Source organism: Pituophis catenifer, unplaced genomic scaffold (genome assembly GCF_029215685.1).
Source record: "Pituophis catenifer annectens isolate HBS135680 unplaced genomic scaffold, rPitCat1.0.hap2 SCAF_2, whole genome shotgun sequence".
Taxonomy (NCBI): Eukaryota; Metazoa; Chordata; class Lepidosauria; order Squamata; family Colubridae; genus Pituophis; species Pituophis catenifer.
Window position 1 is genome coordinate 87,537,354 of NW_027256882.1, and position 25,913 is coordinate 87,563,266.

Here is a 25,913-nt window from a genome sequence, read left to right on the forward strand (position 1 = left end):
ATTAAAAAACCCCATAATTTAAAACAAATTAAAATTTCAGTTTAAAAATTTGAAAAAAGGGGAGATTAGGCCAGGCCGGCTTGCTGGAATAGGAGGGTCTTAAGAGCACGGCGGAAAGTGAGCATTTGCTACTGGAAGGAAAATGTACATAACAAATGTAAATATTGTTTCATATTTACAAGAAATAGGATGCATCATAGTAGTGTCATTTTAATAGCATCCGTAGACTGTAGTTCTGCTAATAATATTGGTATGCTCCAATTGTTAAATTCCAGATAAATAATCACATTCAAAACTAAACTAAAAAATCACTGTAACATCTTTGTAAAAAAAATTAAAATTTAGCTGTGATTATGATATACACCAGGGATGTCAAACTGGCGGCCTGCATGCCAGATGCATCACACGCAAGCCAGGCCTACCCCAGCTCCATGAATGGGGAAAATGTCATGAAACATCACGTGACATGGCGAGTTTGACACCCATGATGTACATTATACTCAACAGAAAGAAATCCCATGGTAAATACCAAAATGATAGAAACATATAAAATTACTCATGGTGTGGTGAAGTTCTCTCTCTTATAATATTAGAGCTTAGTGAAGCAGAAAGGCAGGAGATTTGGGCAAATAATAAAAGGAACTTCTACACATATTGTAGTACATAGTTGAATTAGAGACACACCACTAGAGATTGAGATAACCAGCATTTAAAATGGCTTTAATAGGAAAGCTATTAAATTGATAGAGGATACGATTCTCAAGATATCATGATAACCATATATTACTAGAAACGTTTTACTTCTCAGAATGACAGAATCAGAGCTTGTCATGAAGCAACCACTGACATACTCTATTCATATACAGTTCTTTTCTGATTTAATTAGAGTTCGTTTTGCTACCTGCTGAGATTTGAACCAGAAATATGAGAGCATGTGAAGAATAAAACTGAGCAAGAGCTCAAATTGATATGATAGGGACTGAAGAAATACATTTATATGTAATTTGAAATATTTATCCATAGCTAAATCACACATCACCATTATCTGTGAGGGTAATGTTTATTATATTAATACTCGATCTTGTCAGATAAAATGTCTCAGTGGATAATCTTTTAAAGACTAATAAAAATTACCCAATTTATATTGACTATAATACAGATGGATCTGATTCCATGCAGAATAATTTTTTTGAATTTTACCCCGCTACATATTCTCCATCATGATATCATAATGCAACTTTACTTTCCCAAGCATTTAGTTCTCAAAAATTATTTAAACATAATCATTTGCTAGATCTGGAATCACGATTTTTGCCTCATATGATAGAACCCTGTTTGGTTAGTTATCAGTATAGCTAGCAATAAGGCAGGAAAAAGTTGTCAAAATGGCCATTTTTGTGTTCTACAAATCTTAGGAAAAGAAGTGAGCTGCTATCAAGTCTTGCATTTTAATAAGTTTCTTCTAAGGTAGAAGAAAGTTTAACTATATAAACAATTACTTCATTCAATATGGGCAGATGCATATTCTCCCATTCCCATTGAGATGCTCAATGAACTGAAGAACTGAAAAATTATTCAGTGTACTATAAAAGAATATAATGGAAAAGAGTAACCAGCAAACGTTCCTTTTCTCTTGTGTGTATATATATCTGGCGATTAAAGACAGAAACAAGCCAGATTTCTAAATACTGCAAAAAACAGGTAAGTTGCTTTAACATTTATAAGAATCTTAAATCAGGTTTTATTAGGGTAAAAAATGACACCTTATCTCTTTTGAAATTCACTTGATAATTCTTCTGATCAAACTAAAGCATCTTCAAGGTGCCCCTCAGTAAATTAGCAGTAAAACAAACAAATTGTTCAGGTCTATAAAATATTCAACTTCTACAATAGACTTGCTTTATATTTACTACCCTTTCATTCCGCCCAATATGGGAATATCTCTAAATGGATTACAAGTTATTTATAACCTTAAATGTTTCTATTTTTTAAAGCAAACAAAAGCAGCAAAGTAAAACAATACAAATAGCAAAGTACAATTAATATTAGTTCAGGAAAAATGTAAAATATAAATCCACTAGTTCACAGTTATGGCCATTTAAATCAGAGTACAAATGCCAGGGGAAAGAACAATGCCTCTGACACTGAAACTGTATTAACTCAAGGGCCTACCAACATTTCCAAAGGAGAGTAATCCAAAATTCCACTACCAGAGGGTCTTCCATGTGGAGCTACTGATTTTACTTCCCTTGAAGGATGCATCTAGAAGATGCCCAACAAGAATCACTAGAAAATATGAGCAGGCGCATATGGGAAGATATATTTTAAAGATATATTCTCCTGATGTCGTTCAAAGCTTCAATAAAAACACCACCACCAAAATCTTAAATTGAGATCAGAAATATATCGGCATTGAAAATAGCTGAATAAGACACGTCACTAAACACAAACTCCACTTTTCTGGGATTTTCATCTCAAAAGATTCACTACTTAACAAGTTTCAAAATGATATAAATGATGTAATGAAAATAAGAATGTGCATGTACTTACTACACTTTTATAGATTATCCTATTTTAATATGCTATTGTATCTCCTGTACTTACTACTAATAATTAAGTTTCCATGGCAGCTAAAATATTTTAGTGAGAAAAAATCTTCCAAAAATAAATTATATTTTGATGGTTGTCTATAATTTGACCAACGTCATACACATTGATAGAAGGAAATGGGAATGCATTTGCTATACAATCTTTTGCAAATCTAAATTAGGCAATATCATATCTTTTTGATACAAAATATGCAACACCACAATGAAAATGATGAATAGTATTTTTAGTCCACATGGATCCAAAGGATGACACAGACTGTAGCTGACAGTAAGTAAACATAGTTTGACACTACTTAAAGCATGCTTATGCGCTGTATTTTCTTCACACTTGCAATAATTTTTTAAAAAGCAAATTGTGGACAGCTATGCTTTTTGCAGCACTGTACAATATAATGACCTTATCTAGATTGCAGTTTTATAAGCGCATTTCCTGCACATTATTACTTACTTATAATATAGTTTTCCCATATCATATAGCAATTAGCGTATACACTAACTATTTATTACATACCATGTAAACAGAATATATGCTTACCCAAAACATGACTATCCTATTCTAATTTTTTACATATAAATATAGAAATATATGGGACCTTACATGTAAAACTATGTTTAAAGAAGCTGGCATATGTTAAGAGAGTCAGACATGAACTTAGTAAACCAGCGGGCCTCAACCTTTGCGGCTTGGCAGCCTAGCTGAGTGGGGAGAAACTGGCCACGCGAGTGGCGGGCCAGCACACACATGTGCACAGCTCCTGTCACGCAAGAGAGAACAGAAGCGTTCGGGGTGTGGTCTTGTGGCCTTCTACTCACGTGGCCCAGTTGAGAAAAGGCCATGGCCCGGTAGTGGGCTGCAGCCCACAGCTTGGGAATCCCTGTAATAAGCTATACCAAAGTAGTTTTTATTTCTATTTTCACAGAATATTTGCAGTGCTGTGCATCATGTGGCAATGTGCACATCAAGATTACAAAACATCAGGAAACACTCAAAAAATAGAACTTAGGTTTGACCATGAATAATTTTTATTTATCTTAAATTTATATGCCTCCCCCCCTTAAAGATAAGACAACCAGATTATACAGAACAAGGTGGTTTTACCAGAAATTTGACATTATTAATATTTACAAGGCCCCAAAATATAAAATTATAAATAATACTAGTCAGGTATGTTAGAGGAACCAGACTTCAAACTAATCAGAATATTATTGTTGCGCAAAGTGATATAAAAGTATACATTTGAAGGGGAAAAGGTTTTCCACAATCTACTTTCTAAAAGTCTTGCTCATTATTCAAGACTTATAAGTGTTATAAGTTCTTACATAAATATAAGAATTAGCTCATGGCTTTCTGTTTGGTAAAAGTTGCTGAATTGAGTTTTTGCTTTCAAATAATGAACTTAGATTTAAAAAAAATGTGTAAAGATAGATATTTTAATTCTGGAAAATTATTCTCTTTCATGCTAAGAGAAGATAGGTCACATAGATATAAGTTAAATACACAGAAATTTGTGGGATAATAACAGAATTCGGTATTGATATAGATTTTTTTTTCTAATTTTCTCTGCATATCAAGAAATATCTAAATAGCAAGCTCTACTTGGTGCTGAAATATACACTATTAAGCTGACTCTAATTTGTCTTCTAGTTGCTTTCAAAACAGATCACAGCAACGGGGGATGGGGGGGGGGAACCAAGAACATCTTTTGCACTTTTGCCCTAAAAGATCTGTAATGTTTGTTTCCCTTATTCTATATCATCATGTTGAACTTTATGAGTATTTATTCCACGCCAGCATATTACAAATATTCCCTAATAAAAGTCATCTGATACCAGTAATGGACATAAGAATTGGAGCCAAGAAACTCTCAACAAACCATTCTCTGAAATAAAAAGATAAGTCACCCAAGTGTCACAGGATTCATAAGTAAAGATTTTAGTGATCAATTTAGAGTTATTTGCATCTGATTATTCTGATGAGAGGAATCTTTTAAGGATAATATGTCAAACATTCAGGTACATCTTGAGATACATTAACAGGAACAGAGTCCAAATCACAGAAAGTTAATTGTTTACTTTGACCTGGTCAGACCCCATTTCAAAAAGAACAATGTTAATTGAAACAGGTTCAGCAGAGAGCTATCAAGATAGTAAGGGATCTGAAAACCAAACAATATCATGAACAATTAAATTATCTGGCTATGTTTATCTTACAGAAAAGAAAACTGAGGGGAGATTTGATAGCTATCTTCAGATAACTGAAAAGTTCTCATATGGAAGAGAGATTGGTCTTATTCTCTTTGGTCTCATAACAGAAGACAAGAGCCAGTAGATTGAAATTATAAGGAAGAAGATTGAGGCTAGATATCAGGAAGAATTTCCTAAGTGTACAAACTGTGACCGAAGTGCAATGTACTGCCACATTGCATGGTTAATTCTCTTTCACTAGAGATCTTCAAACAAGAGCTTTAAGGTTATCTATCAGATATTCTAATAGATCCTGAACTTGTTCCAGATGATTGAACTAGATGGATTTCATGGTCCCTTCCAATTCTATGATTGTAAGACTATTTTTATTGAGATTGCTATAGGAAAGGTATTCCAGAGACAATTTTTTTTAAGTCACTAAAGACAAACTTTTACTAGTTCTTGAATTTTATGTTAGAACACGTTTATCTTCTGTCTTTCAAAGGTATCTAACCTCAGTATTAATGCAGAGCTAAAACAGGTAATTTGCAACAGACTTGCTAAACCTAATCCTGAAAATGTCAATTCAGTAAAAAGGCAAGTGAATAGACCATATGCCCCAAATTCTTCTTAAAATTAAAATTATAAAGCTAGCAAGAAAAAAAACTGTACTGACAAGGCATAATGGATCCTCTGATCAATAATTATAGAAACATTAATGTAAATCTAACAAACTTTAAAAAATTGAAAAAAAACCCACCTGTGGTATAATCTTTTAGACGCAGGTTTTTCACTGGTGTTCCATCACATGCTTGGAAAGCATTGAGAATCTATAAAAACAAAGTGTCCAGGTAAGTGGTAATGCCTATATTATACTGAACATTTAAACACTGAATATTCATTCTGTTTGGCAGCAAAACAATGATTTCACATTAATGGAAATGAAAATGGAAAGCACTTTACAGTGTAAGTTAAAGTACAGCAAAGACTATGTCACAATAAATTCATTTTTGCTACATGTTTTTGGAGGGTGTTCCCCTTCAATTACTCTAACATAGTTCAGGTTGTCCTCATTCAGCCACCACTTGTTCATCCATTCAAAGTTACAGCAGTGCTGAACAAGGGGACTTATAATCATTCCTCCAGCTATCGGAGTATCTCTGCTAGTCATATGATTGCAATTCAGCCATTTGGAAAGGGCTCACCAAATGAAGGCTACAATGTCCTACAGTCACATGATTACCAGTTGTATCCTTCACTGCCAGCTTTTGACAAGCAAAGTCAATGGGGAATCCAGCAGGAGATCACAAATGGTGACTATGTGACTCCAGGAATGATTACAACTGCAGGAATCACCTAACAATTGCAACTGGAACGGGTACAACTTCTGTCATAAGTCAACAATCATGTGATGTCATGGTTTATGACCGCATCACTTATCAATTACCAATCCCAATTACCGCCTTTAAGTGAGCACTACCTATAATGGTTTGATCTGCCTCTGTACCACAGATTATAGTGTTCTGAAAAAGCTATGAACTGTTTAAGGATATTAAAAAGTTAATCTGTTTTAATTGTAAAATAAATACAGATTAGACAGTGAAGGAATTTGGAACAGTCCAAGAAAAGACAAAGTTTTGTGATCAACACCAAACTACCCTGCTGAGAATCTAATCCTGCTTTTCGTTAAACCAGGGCAAAACAAATATGTCTTCTTCCTATTAAAGCATTGTAGTATTAAAAGAAATATGGAATATATATAACTGGCATATTTCAACATTTTAAAAAAAGTGAACATTAACTAGCTTTGAAACTACATTAAAATTATGCAAACTTGTCATAAATCACTATTAAATCAGCACAGATCTATTTTTCTAAATATAACTCCATTAATATATTTATTAAAACAATGTTAAACAGTCAAAAGCAAACTGCAGGCAATTTTTTTTTCTTTTCTCTCTACAGTCTCTGGACCCCCTTCTAACTGTATTGTTAAATTCTGTTTTTCTATTATTTAGAACTGAGAAACATAAAAGCTATAATATACAGTTAGTGTATCATCTATTACTAGATAAGCTTCATAAACACAACTTACATCATCTTTTGTAGCAGTTTCAGGCACTCTTCCTAGTCGAATCAACTTGCTTGGCTTGGTATCTTTGAGACAGGTTCTATAGTCCTGGTCCTTAAAAATAAAATTCAAAAGGATTTTAAAGTCAACAATGAAGTAGAGGAAAGATGCAACAAGTCAAACATAGTTGAAAGTGTGTAAATTCCCTTAAAAAGTTACAATATAATCCATAACATTTTATCATCAAGGTGCTAAAACTGCATGTAAAAGGTATGTCCACCACTAATAGGAAGTGTCAATTTATAAGAAACAAATTAGAACTAACGAAATTAGGCACAGAAAGCTGTACGGAAGACTCAGTGTCATATTGATTAAAATGTGAAGTAAAGGTTTATAGGTTCAAATTCATCTTCAACCATGGAAGCTTATTTCCATGGATTTAGGCTGACTACTATCCCTCATACCAATCAGATTGTTTTTATGAGAAAAACCTGGAACAGAGGAAACTATGCTTATCATCTTAAACTCAAGAAAAGGCAAAATATAAATCCAATTAATAATCTCATGTTACAATACCTACACTACAATTTACAGATTTAATTATACAGAGTGAGGTGAGATTGTGTAAAGGAGTTGATTTCATTACAGCTCACAGCTTTGATTTTTAAAATGTTATCATCTTCTAGTAAACATTTTATAAATGTGATTAAAATAGAAACTTTACAATAAATTGCATACCTGAAGATCTGGTTGAGAATCTTTACAAGACTTCCCATCAGCAAAAGATTTGCCATGTTCATAGTCAAAGACCCGACATCCTGGAAGACGATGATCTACATCTCGATACTCAATGCCCCTGTAGTCTGTATCCTGCCTTCCAAGGAAATCCAGATCACTTTTTTCTTTTAGTCCAGGCAATTCAGCTACTTGCTCTTCTTTTGCAGAAATCTCCTGATTGCTAACAAAGCCCTGAGAAGGCTTATCTTGGTCCGGAAGATTAGGAAGTGGATTGCGGCTATTTTGGAACTCTAGAGAAGATTCAGTCTTAAGATTTTGTTCTTGGGGTTTTTCTTCTTCTCTGGCTCTTGATTCTGAATGTGGCAAATCCTCATTCTGAATACTCAATGAAGTCCTGTCTCTAACAACTACAGTCTCTTCTATCTTGCATTCTCTATCTGCTAATTGTGCTGTAGATTGACTGTGATGAAAGTCTACATTAGAGTCTGCTGAGGGTCTCTCCCTTTCTGCAAAATCCAGTGGTGGTGGGGCATCCCTACCCCTAAAATCCTGATCAGCCTGAGGTTTTGGCCTATTTCTGAAATTTGAGGGGGGTACATCTCTGTCTCTGAAGTCTGAATCAGCCGCACCCATATTTCTCAGATCTGTATCAGGTACATCTCTTTTCCTGAAGTCTGAATATGGTGGCTCTCTGCCCCTATAATCTTGTTCAGGCATGTCTCTTGCTCTAAAGTGTGGGTGTGATCCATCTCTATTTCGGAAATCCAAATCAGATGTTCCTCTAGCACGACAATCTGATGAAGTATCATCTCTGCCTCTATAGTTCACTGTATGAGCTTCCCTATCTCTATAGTTCATTCGGAATGTATCCCTATTTCTATAATCCATAGGAGGAACATCTCCTCCGCTATATTCCACAGCCTGGCCTTCTCTATCCTGAAAATTTCCAGAATACATCTCCCTACCCCTAAAGTCTGGAAGGAGTGGTACCCTAGCTCTGAAGTCCAACTGTGAATCATCCCTACTCTGAAAATCTGAAGGTGAGTAATCTCTGCTTCCAAAATCATGCATATGACCCTCCCCACCTCTGAAGTCACTACATGGTCCATCTCTACCTCCAAAGCTGAAAGTAGATTCCTCTCTGTTCGCAAACTGAGGATTGAGGATGCCTGGGAGTCCCTGGATATCAAAAGGAAGTGATTCTCTGCCAGAGAAGTTGCCAGAGTGTCTTTCTTGAGCAAGACTATCAAGGGGAGGAGAGTAATCCCTGTTCCACCCGGGAGCAAATCTTTCTTCTTGGCTCCCACTGTAGAAATAAAGACAGTGTTATTCATAATGTCCTTCGAGTTTGTAATCTACACATCAGCATGTTCTTCTCTAACTTTAACAGAGGTGTTCAACAGTAAGATCCGCAGAAGATAGTGATGTTTGGTAGTTTAAGAGGTGGTAGTATACGACAGACGTGATAAGTAAACTTGCGCACTCTTATGTCACCATAATTCCCAGAAGAACTCAACATGGAATACCTGAAATATTAATGAGTTAAGGTAACAATCTACATAGTCTCACAGTAAATTAAATTGGGAACTTTAGAGAGTTTAAGAGGCCGCCATAATTATCCTGCATGCTCCTTCAGACAGGAATATTCCTTAAACCTGGTTTTATCACAATTTTAAAAAGGAATTCTTGTAAGCTCTCCTATGAATTCCTTGTTCAACATTCAAAGAAATGATTATTATTACAAGGCACTATTTCAAGGTATGTAAACTTCTACATCTTATCTTTCCAACGTTAAGTACTTCTTATTACCGGTTGGAAGGGAACTAAAAGTATACTACACCATTTTACAGCAAAATTACATTTCATAAATTATTTCACAATTGCATAAAGTTGGAAATAGCAATAATATTCTTGATAGTATTCCTTTATTAGTATACTTTTTAATTAAAAATGTTTATTTTGGCAGGTGGTCTGAAGAATTTTATTTTACCCTTAACATAACATGATTTATTTAGGACACTTAACTCATTCCTAGAGAAAAGTGCACTTATATGTTTGAAATTAAGGCTCAAAACTATCTCTAGTAAACTCTGTTTGCAAGAATTTGAGCAAATAATTTATTCAAACACACTAAGAACAATAAACATAAATACAAATCTTTTGTTGTTTCCTTTTATACTTCTAGTAAAGGTATGGAATAATTAGCCCTACTCCTGATATTGATGTTTTTTACAATTCCTTACTAAGACTAGCAGTTCTTGAGTTACTAAATGGAAGCATACAAATTCCTAAAAATTTGAAACCATCCCCCCTTCCCTCATGAAGACATTTTTTCTTCTGAAACCGGTCCCTGAAGTCAGGGACCACTAGTATACATTATTAAAAAAAATAGGGATAGAACAGCTTCAAATGACTTCAGCCTTTCATTTCCCTCATAACAGTCAATAATGTAATATACTTTCCCTTCCATCGTTGCCCCTTGGCTGCCTACCTCCTGTCTTGTTAGGTGGCAAGAAGCCCCAGAATCACAGGGCTTTGAGGCCGCTTGCCACACCCTGAAAAGCTGTATTTGCCGTCATCATTCTGCACTCTTGACACCCCCAACACCCCGTGCTCCGCTACCCCAACAGACCTTTCCCATCTTCTTTTTCCTGCTGCTGTCAAGATATGCCCAGCCCTTTGCATTACAAAGCCCCTTTGCAGAAAGCCAGCAAAAGAAAGTCCCTTTGTACCACGTTGGTAAGCTCAGCTAGGATGGGGCTTCCTGGCACACCATGGCTCCAGGGCTGCTTCTTGTTTCCCTGTTTGCTTCTTATTTCTGCTTCTTGCAGTACCCTGGGCTGTGGCAGGGCTTCCTGATGAACCTCAAGAAGCAGAAGCAAGCAAGTAAACAAGCCAAAAGCAGCCTCAGATCCACGGTGGGTCAGGAAGCTCTGGCCCAGAAGCATGGCGCAAAAGGCTTGCTTTTGCCAGCTTTGCACAAAGGGGCAAAAGGGGCAAAAGGCTAGGCTGGGCACAATTCATCCGCAGTATGGAGCACCCAAAGGTCTGTTGAAGTGGCAAGAGTATAAGGAGGCACAGGACCGAAAGGACATAAATGTGAAGGTGTAGGCGGATGGGGGAGTGAAGCATCCCTGCTTCATAAGTCTGGATGGATTGCCAAGTGCCCAAATTTTATCATGTGACCTCGGAGCCACTGCAGTGGTTGTAACTTTTTGACACAGATCATAAATCTCTTTGTTCAGTGCCCTGGAATCTTCAGTCATTGAACCAATTATTGTAATTTGAGGACTATCTATATTCAGTGTGAAAACACGAAATATATTTCAGATGATCTAACATAAATATACATGTACAATTCAGTGGCTCCTTAAACAAGTTGAACCTTTCCCATAGAAATTAAAGAGACATTAATTTATGGGATCTGTGCAAGCCTAGGAAAAGGTGTAGCTTGTTAAGGAGTTTATAAACTCTCCAGAGTGTATCCATAGGGGTGCAGAGAGATGGCAAAAAGCTTTTGCCTCAGAAGTGATCATCAGAACGTTTAAACTTTAAACAAAAAACAATTCTTCATGATTGCTTAATCCTGCAGAATTGCACTGGTGTTTTATAATATATCTATAAAGGACTGAACATATTCATCACTATCATTCACACACTTTATACTGGGGAACCTCAGGTACTGGTTAACAAGTTGAGAAAGCCCTTGCTTGTGTAAGTAGCACCTACAGCAGGGGTGTCAAACTGGTGGCCCACGGTCCACATGCGTCATGTACAGGCCACACCCATCCCAGCTCTGTGAAGGGAAAAACATCGCAAAATGTCATGTGACAGCAACGTGACACGAGTTTGACACCTGTGACCTACAGAAACAGTCTAATTAGCCAAATTGTAGTAGGCTAATTTACTTTCAAGTATGTCTATGGAATCTCAATCAACTAAGGCACAGGTGGGCAATATTTTTTTCCAAGGGCCACATAAAAAATTGAGACTGTTGTGGAGTGCCGAACCAATGTAACTTAATTTGATGTTCTCAAGCTCCATCAATTCAACTCCTCAGGCTGCTCCAGGAAAGGGACAAGCACTGGGCAGCACAGAAAAATGCTTTCTCTCCAGCTAACTGAAATAACGCAGAGAGACTCCTTAGAGGCAGACCTGATTTAGTTTCTTCTCCTGCCCCTTGCAGAATGCTTTTTACATTTGATTTCTTATTTCCGATTAGTGCCGGAAAGTGATAGCCAAAGGGCCAGATGTGGCCCGGGGGAAGTTAACTGCCCAGGTGTGATCTAGGGTCCACAAATCTTAATGCTTTCTTGTACTTTTAAATCTAAAACTATAGGTGGAGTTAGCAATTAACATTCCACAATGCATAAATGTCATTGATCAATATAGTCCTTGACTTACAACCATTCATAGTTATAATGGCACTAAAGAAAAGTGACGTATTACCTGTTCTTGCACATATAACCATCACAGCATTTCCACTGTTATGTGATCAAAATTTAGGCAATTGGCAAGCAGCATGTATTTACAATAGCTACAGCATTACAGAATCAAGTGATTGCTATTTGCAACTGTCCCAGCCAGCTTCTGACAAGCAAAGTCAAGGCGGGAAGCAAGCAATGGTGGCAAAAAAAAAGTCATAAAATCAAACTCAACTCTCTTAACACCCACCTTACTTAACAAGGGAAATTTTGGTCCCAAATGTGGTTGTAAGTTGAGGACTATCTATAAAAGGTATAAAATCATTTTTCTTCTAGAATGTTTAGCGAAAAGGTGCAAGAGGAAACTGCAAATAGAAAGCTCAATGAAATATGTACATTTGTATTTGCAAAATAACAAAAAGTTTCACATCAAAACCACTGTTTTTGAAAACATGTGAAATATGTCAAAGATAATAAATTGTTTGCAGCTGATAAACAAAAATCAACAGGCCATTACCATGACAGATACTATGTGTTTACAGAAGTGTTTACAGAATCAATTTAAATATCAAATTACCAATGTCTTGTAATATGCTTTTACAACATTTAAAGATCTATCACAGCTTTGATATAAAGGATGATCCCAACTTCTTTTGAAAGAAATTTAAAAGACATAACCTTGAAAGATATATAGTCCTTACAACCACAACTGCAACTGAAATTTATGTTGTCAGTCATTGCAGTCATAAAAAGAGTCAGATCTGATTTCACAATTTATACAGCAGTCATTAAGTGAATCCAGCTTCCCCAATACCTATTTTTTGCCAGAAATATGCCATAAAGATTAAAAAAACACAATCACATAATTGCAAGACACTGCAATTGATTGTAAATGCCAGCTAGTTGCTAAATGCCTGAATTGTGATCACATGACCATGGAGGTAGTACGGTTGTAAGTATAACTATAGGTCATACGTTTTTCTGAGGCTGTTGTAACTTCAAACAGTCATTAAATGAACACTCATAAGTTAAGGACGACCTGTATTGAGGGAAGGAGAGCATCCCAAGGAATTACACATATAGCACTATACCTACTACTATTTTCTTTTAATAGGTGGTTCTTTCTTCTAGGGGAGGCTTCCATTAATAAAAAGGGAGAGAAAATTAATGTTATTTCCTTTCTCCTTCCATGGCGATCCCTCACATTGTTTTGAAGGATCATCCAAGCCTCTGGAATTGATTTCAGGGGTATAATGGGGTTTAGTGAAATTCATTCAAGTGAAAGAAACATTGGCAGCATCAAAGCCCATTTTCTCATGAGAGAATACTAATGAATAAAAACCACAGAATCAGCAGAAAATAAATTATTGTGGTTTCTGAAAGGATTTCAGAATTTCTGTAATTAAGATGAAAGTCTTAACAAAGATGCTTTTTTTGTTGTTTCAGACATTACCAATACTTGCAACTAATACTCTATTTAAACAATGGCAAATGGATATTTCTAAGTTTATATGCCAAGGGAAAACCCAAGAATTAGATATAAACTATAGCAAGATGTTAAGGAAAGAAGGGGTTTGGGTTTACCAGATTTGAAACTTTGATGTTTGTTGTTTGGTCTGGTGATGAATTAAGATTTGGATGGCACCATTATTTATGGTATGACAAGGTTAAAGTAAAAGTTGAATTTAACAACCACTTTGTTAGTCGTGCCATTCTAAGAGTTTGGAATAAATATAAAGCAAGGTTTTCTTATGAGGATGCCTCTTTGGGTGTGTCCTCAGGAAGCTTTTTTCAGAAGAGAAATGGTGGCAAAGCCAAACTGGTAGACTTATGGTAAAACCTTTTAATTTTGGTGATCCTATCCTCAAGTCTAAGGAAGAGCTAGAGTCAGGATTTGTCTGCCATTGGTTTACATATTTACAACTGAAAGAAGATTTAAATTAGACAGAGTTATGGGCTTGACTTTGTTAAAAATGAATTGGAAATCCTACTGTGTGGTAGTGATGAACATATTATTGCTAAGGTCTATAAAACATTATTGAGTTCGAATTTGGAAAGTGAATATGTAAAGCACTGTATGATTCAGGGGGAAGAAATTTTGGATATAATGTAAAGCTTTAACAATTGGAGAATATGTGGACAAAAGGTTTAAAATTTACACTAAATTACAATTTAAAATAAAATTTCTGTAAGATTATGTTTTTGTTGGTATTTAATACCAGATAAGTTAGTGTTAGTGTTAGTGTTGTGTATAAAGGTATTTCATGGAATTGCAAATGTAAAGAAGGGACTTTTTATCATTTATGGTGGACATGAGATAAAGCAAAGAAATATTGGAGTAGGATTCATATTCTAATAAAGAAGATTCTTAAAGTGAATATAAAGATAAAACCAGAAACTTTTCTTTTGGGTTTAATAGAAAAAGACTTGGGGAAAAAATTGGAATTTTGATGCTATATATGTTGATGGCAGCAAGATTATTTTATACACAAAAATGGAGAGACTCTTCGATCCCCACAATGCACGAATGGCTGCAAAAGTTGATGGAGTTATCAGAGATGGCTAAATTGACTGCTTTGATAAAAGAAAAAAAAACACAATTACTTTTGTTTCTACTTGGAAACCGCTTATGGGCTTTGTGAATGAGGTGGAAAAAAATGAAACTTTGATTTTGGGTTTTACTGACTGGATAGATTTGTTGTTATAGAAATGGCTAGTTTGTACTATTATGTAAAAGTAAAAGTTGAGGTTTAATGTTACTATCTTATTCTATTGCACCAAAGGGAGTCAGAAGTCAATGCCTTTTCTTTTTTCCTTCTTTTTCCTTCTTTTCCCTTCCCTTTTCTCTCTTCTATTTGTCCTATTATTTGTTTTTGTATTTTATATTATAAACTAATAAAAAGGAGAAGTCGCTAAAAAAATAATAAAGAGAAAGCCCTGAAGGAAATGGTTTATCTGCAAATCCTGCAGTTGGCTTTGAGGCCTGAGTAGGGGACTGAAACATCATTGACTGAACTTGTGGATAATCTCTGGTGAGGGTAAATGCTTCCATACTTGGTCTCCATCGCTCAGTGGCTTTCAGTATTCTTCTTAGGAAGCTTAGGGAATATAGAGAAAGAGGCAGTCTTGCAATGATTCTCCTTCTTCCAAAGTTGCTAATAAAGGAGAGATCTGACCCCAGATTCCTCTGTTGTGGGATCCCTCAAGATTCTGTTCTCTCCCCATTCCTGTTTAACATCAACATAGAGCTGATGGATGAGATCAACTGCCAGCATAGGGTTAGGTATCATCAGTATGTATGAATTCATCAGAGACATAATTGGGAAATACTTGGATTGCTTCAATAGCTGTACATCTCCACCCCAGACCACCCCAATGATGCCCTCGAGGTGATGTCCCGGTGCCTGGAGGCCGTACGGATCTGGATGGGGAGGAACAAACTCAGACTCAACCCATCCAAGACCGAGTGGCTGTGGTTTCCGTCGTCCCGATATAGTCAGTTGGCGCCATCTCTGACTATTGGGGGCGAGTCATTGGCCCCCATAGATGGGGTTCGCAACTTGGGCATCCTCCTGGACTCATGGCTGTCTTTTGAAGAGCATATGACGGCCGTAGCCAGGAGGACTTTTTATCAGGTTCGCCTGATTCGCCAGTTGCATCCCTTTCTGGATCGGGACTCGTTACGCACGGTCACTCACGCCCTTGTCACCTCACGCCTGGATTATTGTAATGCTCTCTACATGGGGCTCCCCTTGAGAAGCACCCGAAGGCTCCAACTGGTCCAGAATGCGGCCGCGCGGGTGGTAATGGGAGCAATGTGGCGCTCTCATGTAACCCCCCTCCTGCGTGAGCTGCACTGGCTCCCAGTGGTCTTCCGGGTGCGCTTCAAGGTTTTGGTTACTATCTTTAGAGCGCTCCATGGCTCAGGACCAGGGTACTTACGAGACCGCCTCCTGCCACCAATAGCCTCTCACCGACCAGTTCGCTCCCATAGAGAGGGACTCCTCAGGGTGCCGTCAGCCAAACAATGTCGACTGACGGCCCCCAGGGGGAGAGCCTTTTCTGTGGGGGCACCTACCATCTGGAACGGGCTTCCCCCGGAGTTACGAAACATCCAAGACTTACGCATATTCCGCCGTGCCCTGAAAACATTTCTATTCCAACAAGCTGGTCTGGCCTAACTCTCCCTTTTTAATTGGCTTTTAAACTGGCTTTTAAATTGGGTTTTAAACCTCTTTAGATAAATTTGGATGTTTTTTAATCTTTGAGCCTAAATTACTTAATCTGTTTCTTAATAGTTTTTAACTTCTATATGTATTTGTATTTATTATGGCTGTTCACCGCCCTGAGTCCTTCGGGAGTAGGGCGGTATACAAATATGAAAAATAAATAAATAAATAAATAAATAAATAAATAAATAAATAAACAAACAAACAAACAAACAAACTCAACATACAGTTGCTCTTGAAGGCCACTCAGAAGTTTCTACTGGTCCAAAATGCAGTGGCATTGAAAATTATGGGAGCAGGAGCTCCCAGTAGGCTTCAGGTACAATTCAAGGTACTGATTATCAGCTATAAAGCCATTCATGGCATGAAGCCAGGTTATTTGCAACACCGCCCTTCTCCACTTGTTTTTGCTTGACCCACTAGATTTGGCAGGTTGGGGCACGCTCTGGATGTCATCTATTAAACACTGCCAGCTGGCAGAATCCTGGAAGTGAGCTTTTTCTTTCACAGTTCCTGCTGGTTATTGGTACACGATAACAATAAAATTTGTTTGGCTCTGACCCTGCTTGTATTTTATAAATTCTTGAAGACCTGGATGTTCTCCCAGGCATGAGGCCTATAGATTGGTGAGCCCATTGTTGTGATTGTCTTTGGCATCACTGTAGTTATGTGCTTTTGTTGATCGCTCTTGAGTGCTGCTGTGTTATTACTGTATCATATTATTATTATTCATTATTTTAGAGTTTTGATTCCTGTGTTCATTGATCAGAGTCATGATTCCAAGGTAGGCCGCTCTATAAATTGATAGAATAAATAATCGTTTGCCAGTGCAATTTGATCACACCACCAACTTGCCCATTTTTAATATCTCAGACACTGTTGAACATACACAACAATTAATAAACCAGAATAGGATGAGGAAATTGCAAAAGGGACAAAGAGATGGTTCACAAGGAGAAAAAATACAAATAATGTTTACAATTATTTATATGATCTTACTTATGAGTAAATGAAGCAGGATGGAAACCCAGTAACAAAAGTGACTAAAATTTTAAAATATGTAAACAGAGTTAAAGACTGAAATGCTGTAAAAAGAAAGAAGGGATGGGATGATAAGAAAAGGAATGTAATAGAAAATTCTGTTAACATTGGAGGTTTAAGAAAGAATTGGAATGAGGATGATTAAAAACTAAATCTAATAGTCACAGAAAATTCTGCAACACACAAACATACGAAAGTGTGATTACAATGATAGTCAATAATTCAATCTTTTTCTCCATCCATCAAAGGTCACTCAGATTTGAGGATTGACCTGTCAATTCCCTTTCCCAATTAAAGGTAATGATTTTAACTATCCCCATTTTTAGATATAGTATTTCTTTCTGTTCTTTCCAGTAAACCAAACCCCTATACTACATATCCAAAGTAGAGCTATGTGAATTCTAAATCAGTGACAGCATGAGTTAAGACACAATTGTTCCAACTTAGCTGATTTAGAAAACAAGGTGCATTTCTTTAATCAAGTTGTACTAAAGCACTAACTATAATACTAAAAAGTGTAGAAGAGGAATTTTTCAGGCATTGAAAGAAGCATGGTATCAGTGCAAGGCAGATCTCTGTAAACAAATTATTTAATTAATAAGTCACAATTAAAGCATTTCAATTTGTCTAACTTATCTGATGGAGCCACTCATAAGAGGGCCTCCAAAAATGTCTAGATATTTTGTTTTTAGTCTCTGAAAATTGGTACTGAAATTAAGGTAAAATATGCTACAGTTCTTACAAACATCATCATTTTTAGAATCTCCACATTTTCATATTTCTTGCTCTGATGCTCTTTAAAAAAACTATTACTAGTATATAAATCTAGTCACTTAGTGATCTTATCTCTCATCAAATAACATACTTCACAATGCTATATTGTATGATGAACTTTATCAGACTCCTTTGAGCAATATGCTATTATCAGAAATCCTTTAAGGTGTAGACACTTTAATATGCTTTTAGCATATTAGTCCCAAATTTAACACATCCAAATGCCTCATCTATCTCATTGTTGGCAATAAAGTCTTTGGTTTGATTCTTCTTCCCTAAGCAAAAGATTGCAGATTTCTTGTTATACAGATCTCAAACCATGTACAAAAAAAAAACCCTCAAAAGCCATGCAAATATTCTACAAGATAAGAAAGAGTGACAAATAGTCAAATTTTAAGCTGGTGTAAAAAAAATACCACCACCCATATAACAGCATTCCATAAACAAGGCACTATAGGTAAGAAGGCCCTTTGCCATATTTATACCTCATAGGATATTTTGGTGTTATGGAGGGAGGTGATGTTTTTTTTGTAGTGTGGAAGTGCTATTTTATTTTTGTATTTTTATTGGCTGTCGCTGTGAGCCAGTAAGATAATTGTGTTTAAAATTGGTGGCTATACAGTAAAAGTTCAATAAATAAATAAAACATATAAGCATGCCTAAATCATGTCCTCAAATCCTTGGGTTCTAAACAATTTGGGTCTGAAATATCATTACATCACTTAAATGTGGATTGAGAGTAAACTATAAACCAGTGCAGTAAATAAGTATTTACAGCTATATGTTATTAAGTTATTTCAGATTGGCTAAAGTAAATCTTAAATAGAATCTCCACAATGAACCTTCTTGGGCTTGCTCTTCTTGCAAGAGCAGCTGTTGAGGATCATCCAGTTGTCTAGAATGGACTAGGATGAGATATAGGAAGAGGCAACCAGATGGGGAAATCTTTGGTAGGGAATGGCTGCAAAACATTTTCCCACTTTTTACAAGTATCCCTAAATTGAAGCAGCCATCAATATTCTTGGGTGAACTAGAAGTATAATTTTTGGAACTGCTACAATCTACCATCTTATCATTATCTTTGATTCACACTTTTCTTTTACTAAATTCATTATTAAAAAAGCAGTCGATGAATTCATGTGCCTTTTCAAATTCTGACAAGTCACATCATACTCATGAATCTGTGCAGCAAGATTTTTTTTGCCAATAAATATATTCTTTTAATATACTTGGATTCTTAACCTGAGTCACTACTGATCAAAGAAAGCTTTATAGAACAAGATCAATATTTTGCTTATGACTTGTGTATGCTACTTGTATTTTAATAATATTCAGCAATTATGAGCCTACAGCACATGATATTTTTGATCTATGCCAATCCATCCTGGAGCTACTTCACACTTCATTGGTACTTCCATAGATTTGTACCTATTTAATCTGCATTTAGTAGGCACGCTATATGCATAAAGTGTAAATACATCTGCTTTTGTCTTTTTAATTATTGCACATTCATGATTTAATTCATTTCCCTCAAAACTATAAATGTGCTTTTCATTATTATTGTTAAATTTCTGCCTTCAGGTTCCCAATCTGTGATATAATGAATGAATATTTGTTTTCTTATATTTTATTAACTAAATTGCAATTAAATTGAGACAACATAGTATGGTAAGCTATAAACTATGATTTATAACAGTAGTTAGGTTCAGACTACATAATATACTAAAACCAAACAAGTCTTGCTACAGCATAGGATAATGTGTGAACTCAGCAAACATACAGTAATTGCTGTTATTAACTTTTCAGAAGTTTTAGAAGACTCTATAATAGTGTAAGGTAAAAACCAGAAAGCCATAGCAAAGTATTAGGTAGCCTCAAATTTATGTCAAACTAATTGCTCTTTGATCATATAAAAATGAAATTCTTATTTGACCATGCATAATGTCCTAAAACTAGGCAAACGCTTCTTTGCACATTAAGACCAAAAGCAACTCAGAAAAGGTTTCAGATATCTATAATATACAATACCATTAATGGCATGGCAGAGAATATTCTAAATGTCTCTCTTATCTTTTTAAATACAATTTTAAAAACTGCACTAGCAGAGTTATATTTCTCTAAGAGCATTCTGATTACATTTTTATTAAGGGCATCACATCTTTGAGTTGCACAAGGTGTAATTATATTCATAGAGAAAAAGTCAGCCATTCTAGACAAACCAAATAACACAATATGTTAAACTATTGAATGTTTCCTTTTGAATCTTTCAGCCATAAACACTTCTAGAATCCAGGTCACATGTAACTTTTCATTTTTTAACATTATATGTAATTCTCTAAATTCTTGGATTCTATTAATCCCATGAAGAGAAAGTGCTATTTAAAGCACATAAGGAGCTATGCACATAAAGAATCGAATTTACTGTTACTCTACATAAGCAGGACCACCTGCAAAATGTTGACATTTAGATTGTTCCTGTTCAACATTCAGCTAGGTCTTTCTCCTCTATGATGTTCCATGCAATTTCCCTTCATTTATCTCTTTTCTGGAGAGCCATCAACTATCCCCCATCCTACTTTTATCCAATTGTAGTAAATGTTATTGCACAATGTCAATGTAGGACTGCTATCATCAATAAACATATTTCATATTGAAATACTTACCGGAAAGGACCCATTCTATTAGCTGAATGAGGGTGTCCCCACATTTTGTTCCAAGATATCAGACACCAGATAGCAAATTCTGAAGAATCTATGGAATAGAAGAGTAACAAGAACAAAATGTAATTATCCTAAGTAAGCTATATAAATCAGCAGGCATGTTAGCTGATCAACCTATTTAAAAACTTTCATATTTTCTTGAAACACTCAGCTAAAAGTAATTCTGAGAATTTACGGTATTTCAAATAAGATTAATTCAGAGTTTCTAGGGTTCCATCTTATTCACCACTACATACTTCTGAAAGTGACCAGAGAAATTTCTGAATTGATTCCAAAAGATTCTTATGTACCAATTACATTGTTTTACCTTACTCAGAATGCTCTAATTAAAAGATATAAAAGTCCTTGGTGCTCTCTGAGCATGATTATTTGCTTGCAGACATTTTATTACCTGACTAGGTAATATCATCAGTGCTTGTGATTGTGGGGTTTGTGCCTGTTTATATATAGTAGGTTGGGGGTGGGTGTTTTTTTCCCTTGGTAGTTCCTTGATTAGGATATTAATTTCTGCTTGTTTGTTTGTTTGTTTGCTGGAGAGGATAGGCATTTTTGTTGCCTCTTTTTTATTGTCTCCTTTCAATGGTGTGTAATTGTGGTTTATAGCTATTTATGGCTGATTTGTATATTAAAAGATATAACCTAGAAAACAAACCAGCATATTTCTCACACCATCTTTTGGGCTTCTTCCAGTGTTTATATCAGCCTCTCCAATTTAGTGGTTTTCAGATACATTGGCTTATACCCTTATTATCACCAAATCAAACTGAAGACCAGTATATATATCAAATAGCTTTTATATCCAGTAAATGCAAATATGGTAAACACTTCTTCCCCTCCAATTTTTGCTTCTTCACGAAAGATAGCTAGTTTGCCATTCTATCTTGCCTATAAGGTAACATTCTAATCAAGAAAAAAAATCCTTAAGCAGTAAGACTACACAGCTGAGTAAAATTCAGTGACAAATGCACACTATTTCTTTTCACAAAATACGTTCTCCTTTTAACACAAAGTACACTGTTTTCTAGAACAAAGAATCCAAAATCTCCTTAAATTCAGTATAGAAAAAGTGAACTGGAATACAGAGCACAAGAAGCAGAGCAAGGGGAAAAATAATCAGAGTCTAAGTAACAATGAGAAAATTATTTCAGAGATTCAAAAGCATTACTACATTAGATAGACCCAGATTTTTTTTCTCATCAGCTCATTACTATTAACTGAAATAAACACATTTAATTTTAGTCTTCCTTAACAAAAGCTAAGAAAATTAACATTGATCCCTTGAATAGAACCACACCTTAGAGAAAATCACTCAAAAAACAGCTATTTGGGCTGTCTCAGTTTACAGATTTGTGGACGTGATGTTCCTAAAGTTGAGAAATATTTTACTTTTCCCCCCAAAAGCATATATAGCTATTGAAAAATATATTTGATGACACCAAACAGATATTTCCACAATATTCTAAAGATGGGCGATCAGATCTTCGGGGCCCAAGGGCACAAATGGGTCTATAAACACCTACCAGATATTTTTAGTGATGTGAAATGGAAACTTTCCCTAAGAAAGTTAGGCTTGTTTGCATGAAGAAATTTTCCTGCTTGATAACATGTTTTCTGGGGAAACAAACAAAATTGATTTTTTAAATAAGTTCATTTTTTAAAAACCATATTGTTTCCTCAGAAAACATTGTATTATACCAAACAGGTAATTTTATTTAGCAACCCAATTGGGGGCAGCAACCAGTCTAAGTGAAAGCATGATAATGCTTATGATCATACTTCAGCTTTCCTTTGCATTATGCAAAGATCATAAATGAGGATTGATAGTAAAGTTACATATTTATCACCACTGTAATTTCAAACAGTTACTAAATGAGGTAGTTGCTAAACAAGGACTATCTGTATCATTGTCTTTTTCCTTTAAAAAAAAAAACCCTTTAAGAAAGGGTTGTTTTTAGTATCGTTTTTATTATCAAAAAATCTCCTTGAACCCTTATAATTACAATACCCATTTTAGAAAATGAAAATAGTGGGCAACTTCAGCTCAGTATTTTGTTTAGAAATCTAGTAAGGTGATAGGAAGCATACTGAAAGACAGGAAGACGGAGTTACCTCATCGCTTAATTTTTTAGTAAGCAGGTGCTTTGGGAACCTCACTAGAGCAATCATTTTGTGATTAGACACTCCCCCATCCAAATTATCTGATAAAGACATCGACAACAAGCTCAAAATTCTAATGTATTTGGCAAGAAAAACAAATTGCCTACTAGCCTTGCTACAAATTCTAAGCTTACTTCTAAAATCTCTTCAGCAACTTTAGTTGATTTGGCTCCTGGGAGTATATTTTGTTTATTTTTCTTCCACTTGCATTGACTTCCAATTTGTTTTTAAACCCAATTCAAAATATTAAAGGTCTTTATAATTTAAACCCAAGATGTTCTAAAAATCCAGCAGCTTCCATTAGAGCCATTTAGTTCCCAACAAATACACAGGATTCCCTTCCTTATCACTAACTGATGCACAAGATTTGCCATATAGGATAAGATCTCTTCAGCATTGTTGTCTAGATTCTGAAGCAATTTTCCCTAGAAGCACCATTGCTTTCAATGTTCAACAAACCTGGGAAAAGTATCTTTTTTCATTGATGTTTAACAATATCGATTTTTTTTAAAATGTTAGCCAATTAAAGCTTTATTTGTACGGGAAACAAATATACAAAACCTAATAATTTTTTGTACCACATAAATGTATTTGCGGACATGCCTTACTAGCAATTATTAATTTTTTTACCAATTGTATTTAAAACAGATCTAATGCAAACAATTTGTTTGACAAGTATTTTAATAACCAAATTTAAGCACGTGCTAGTGATACTATTTTAATTTGTTTTAGTTATATTTATTCAATTTGAATAAATATATTTATTTCAACCTGAAACACAAGCATTCTAATTCTCGTTAATACAAAGACGCTGGCATAAATTTGCATAACACTTAATTTTTCCACACACAAAAAAAAAAAAAGTACATGCAACAGTTGCCATTTTGGAAAGGAATTCTATCTGTACAACAAAGGGGAAACCGGCTGACAAATAAGCATTTTAATTGACGATATGAACAGAACAGGTCTGACTGCATAACCTCACTAGAGAGTCCAAAGAAGCCCTACTAAGCCCAGTTAAATATAACAGCTCTGTACCAAGAGGCTCAACAGCAGCGATTTTCCTACAGAAGAAAAACCGTTTCCGCTTTCTGCACCATTACTTCAAATTACTGACTGCTCCTATTCAAACTGCAATGCTCCTCCACGGGAGAAGGAATAGCCTAGCCTAACACACAGATCAGAGGTGTAACATCTGGGCCCTGTAATAGCAGCAGCGGTTCTCAAGGTAATCGGGGAAAAAGACCTCTGGCGACGCTGTTAACCGAAGAGATGAGAGCTTTTAAGATGCGCTCTTGTCGATTCCAACCTCTCTCAGGTAATCCGGTCGCCCTTTCCGTTCGTTTCCAACAAGCAACACCCTCCTCTTCCCAAACTGTTTTTTTTTTCTTGGCCCTTTATCCAACTCACCTTCGGAAAACAAAGCAAAACCGCCACCCGCCTCTCTATTTGCTCCGAGGCGTGACGGCTGAACGTGAGGGAGACTTAACCTCGGCCGCGGCCCTGTCAGTGCCGAGCGCGTTTCCCGCAAATCGTATCTCCCAGGCCAATCTTTTCCATCACCACCCCACCCCCCGCCGACGCCCCTCCCCACCTCCAGAGCGGGCGACGCTCCAACGCAGGAGATGAGAACAACGGCTAAGCACGTCCCCGCCTCCCTTTTCCTCCCCTTTCCCCCCCCCTCTCACACCAACCCGCGCGCGCGGGGATCCTGAGGAGGAATAAATGCCCACCAGGCAGGCTCAATCCACCGCCGCTCTCGGGGCCTTCAGCAGAGCCGCAGCAGAGCCGCAGCGCCGAGCGAGACTGAACCGGAAGTTCCGGTACATCCTGCCACGTGACGCGCGGCCCCTACGTCTTGCGGGCGGGGCTTGGGTGGCGCCTAAGAGAGACCCGTGTAAAATTAAGGCGGGCTGCGCGATTTACCTGAGAAGCCGCGTTTGGGTCGCCCCTTGAGGGTGTTTTGTATTACATGTTTTCTTTCTGCCTTTTAAATCGACGCGTAATGTAATTTGGCACTACATTATGCATGGAGTGACATCAAAGATCTAGCACATTATATCGGGAATAATTTGAGAATGGGAAAATACAGTAATCGCCTCTCATAATCTGATGTAATACTGAACTTCGACTAATATTTGCAAAAGATCTCATCCCTGAATATATAATTAATTTATCCACGCCTACCATTTCAAACATCATTATGAATGTTAAAACTTTCTAAGGCATGGCCTTATAAACGTGGGCTGCATTGTGTTAAAACATCAAATCCTGAGAACAAAATGGCATCAGGAATTATATTTTTAGTATGTCTGGGGTGTCTCACATGCTATTATGAAGTGATTCATCAAGATTCATCACTTTATCTCCAAACTTAAGCTAGACTCCACTGTTGGTTGGAGTGGATGGTTCAACATGTTGTATTAACTCGGATACCATTCTCCGTGGTAGGTATTGGTATGTAATAAAAATATTTCATTTTAAAATTGCTTGAGAAAGAGTACAGTATAAAAAGAAAAGCAACTGCAATTTCACCTTCTAGGACAAGAATAAGTGACACAGTACCAATACTTTGGGCCCCGAAGTATAATTGAAACCATCACATTTCCACCACACCTTGCTTTTTTATTTAGCATGTTCAGCACATTAAACCATGTTGTTATTCTTATGGGCACGTGTAAACCCAACCACTGTGCCTTGTTCAACAAACCATTCAAATATGTCTTATGTTATAACTAGTAGTGTTTTATATATTTAACTAGTTTTTTTAATGATTTTGTATCCTTTTTAAAATCTTTGATTAGGAGGCACCCAAAGTTGTCTGAAAGATGAATTAACTATAAATGTTTTAAATTAAATAAATAAATAAATATTGGAGGTTGAAATCTCTCTGTGTGAGCATTTCTAAGGACAGAAATCTGATTTAAGCAATGTCTATTGAAGCAGATTATTTTGTAATTAAAACA

General features: G+C 36.1%; 1 protein-coding gene across 6 annotated transcripts in view; it reads right to left on the minus strand.

Moving 5' to 3' along the window:
- Positions 1 to 24,748, minus strand: part of RBM6 (RNA binding motif protein 6) — a 72,779-nt gene extending 48,031 nt beyond the window's left edge. For 3 of the 6 annotated variants that reach the window (XM_070937100.1, XM_070937096.1, XM_070937101.1), the window contains exons 1-5: positions 24,681 to 24,748; positions 20,734 to 20,821; positions 7,603 to 8,908; positions 6,889 to 6,978; positions 5,554 to 5,623 (exon numbers count right to left, since the gene is read on the minus strand). In XM_070937100.1, the coding sequence (XP_070793201.1) occupies positions 5,554 to 5,623; positions 6,889 to 6,978; positions 7,603 to 8,908; positions 20,734 to 20,777 (1,510 nt within the window). In that variant the 5' untranslated portion in view covers positions 20,778 to 20,821; positions 24,681 to 24,748. Of the gene's footprint in view, positions 1 to 5,553; positions 5,624 to 6,888; positions 6,979 to 7,602; positions 8,909 to 20,733; positions 20,822 to 22,310; positions 22,394 to 24,357; positions 24,486 to 24,641 lie in introns of those variants that run through there. The other 3 variants (XM_070937097.1, XM_070937099.1, XM_070937098.1) reach the window with 3 other exon arrangements.
- Positions 24,749 to 25,913: the final 1,165 nt, after the last annotated feature.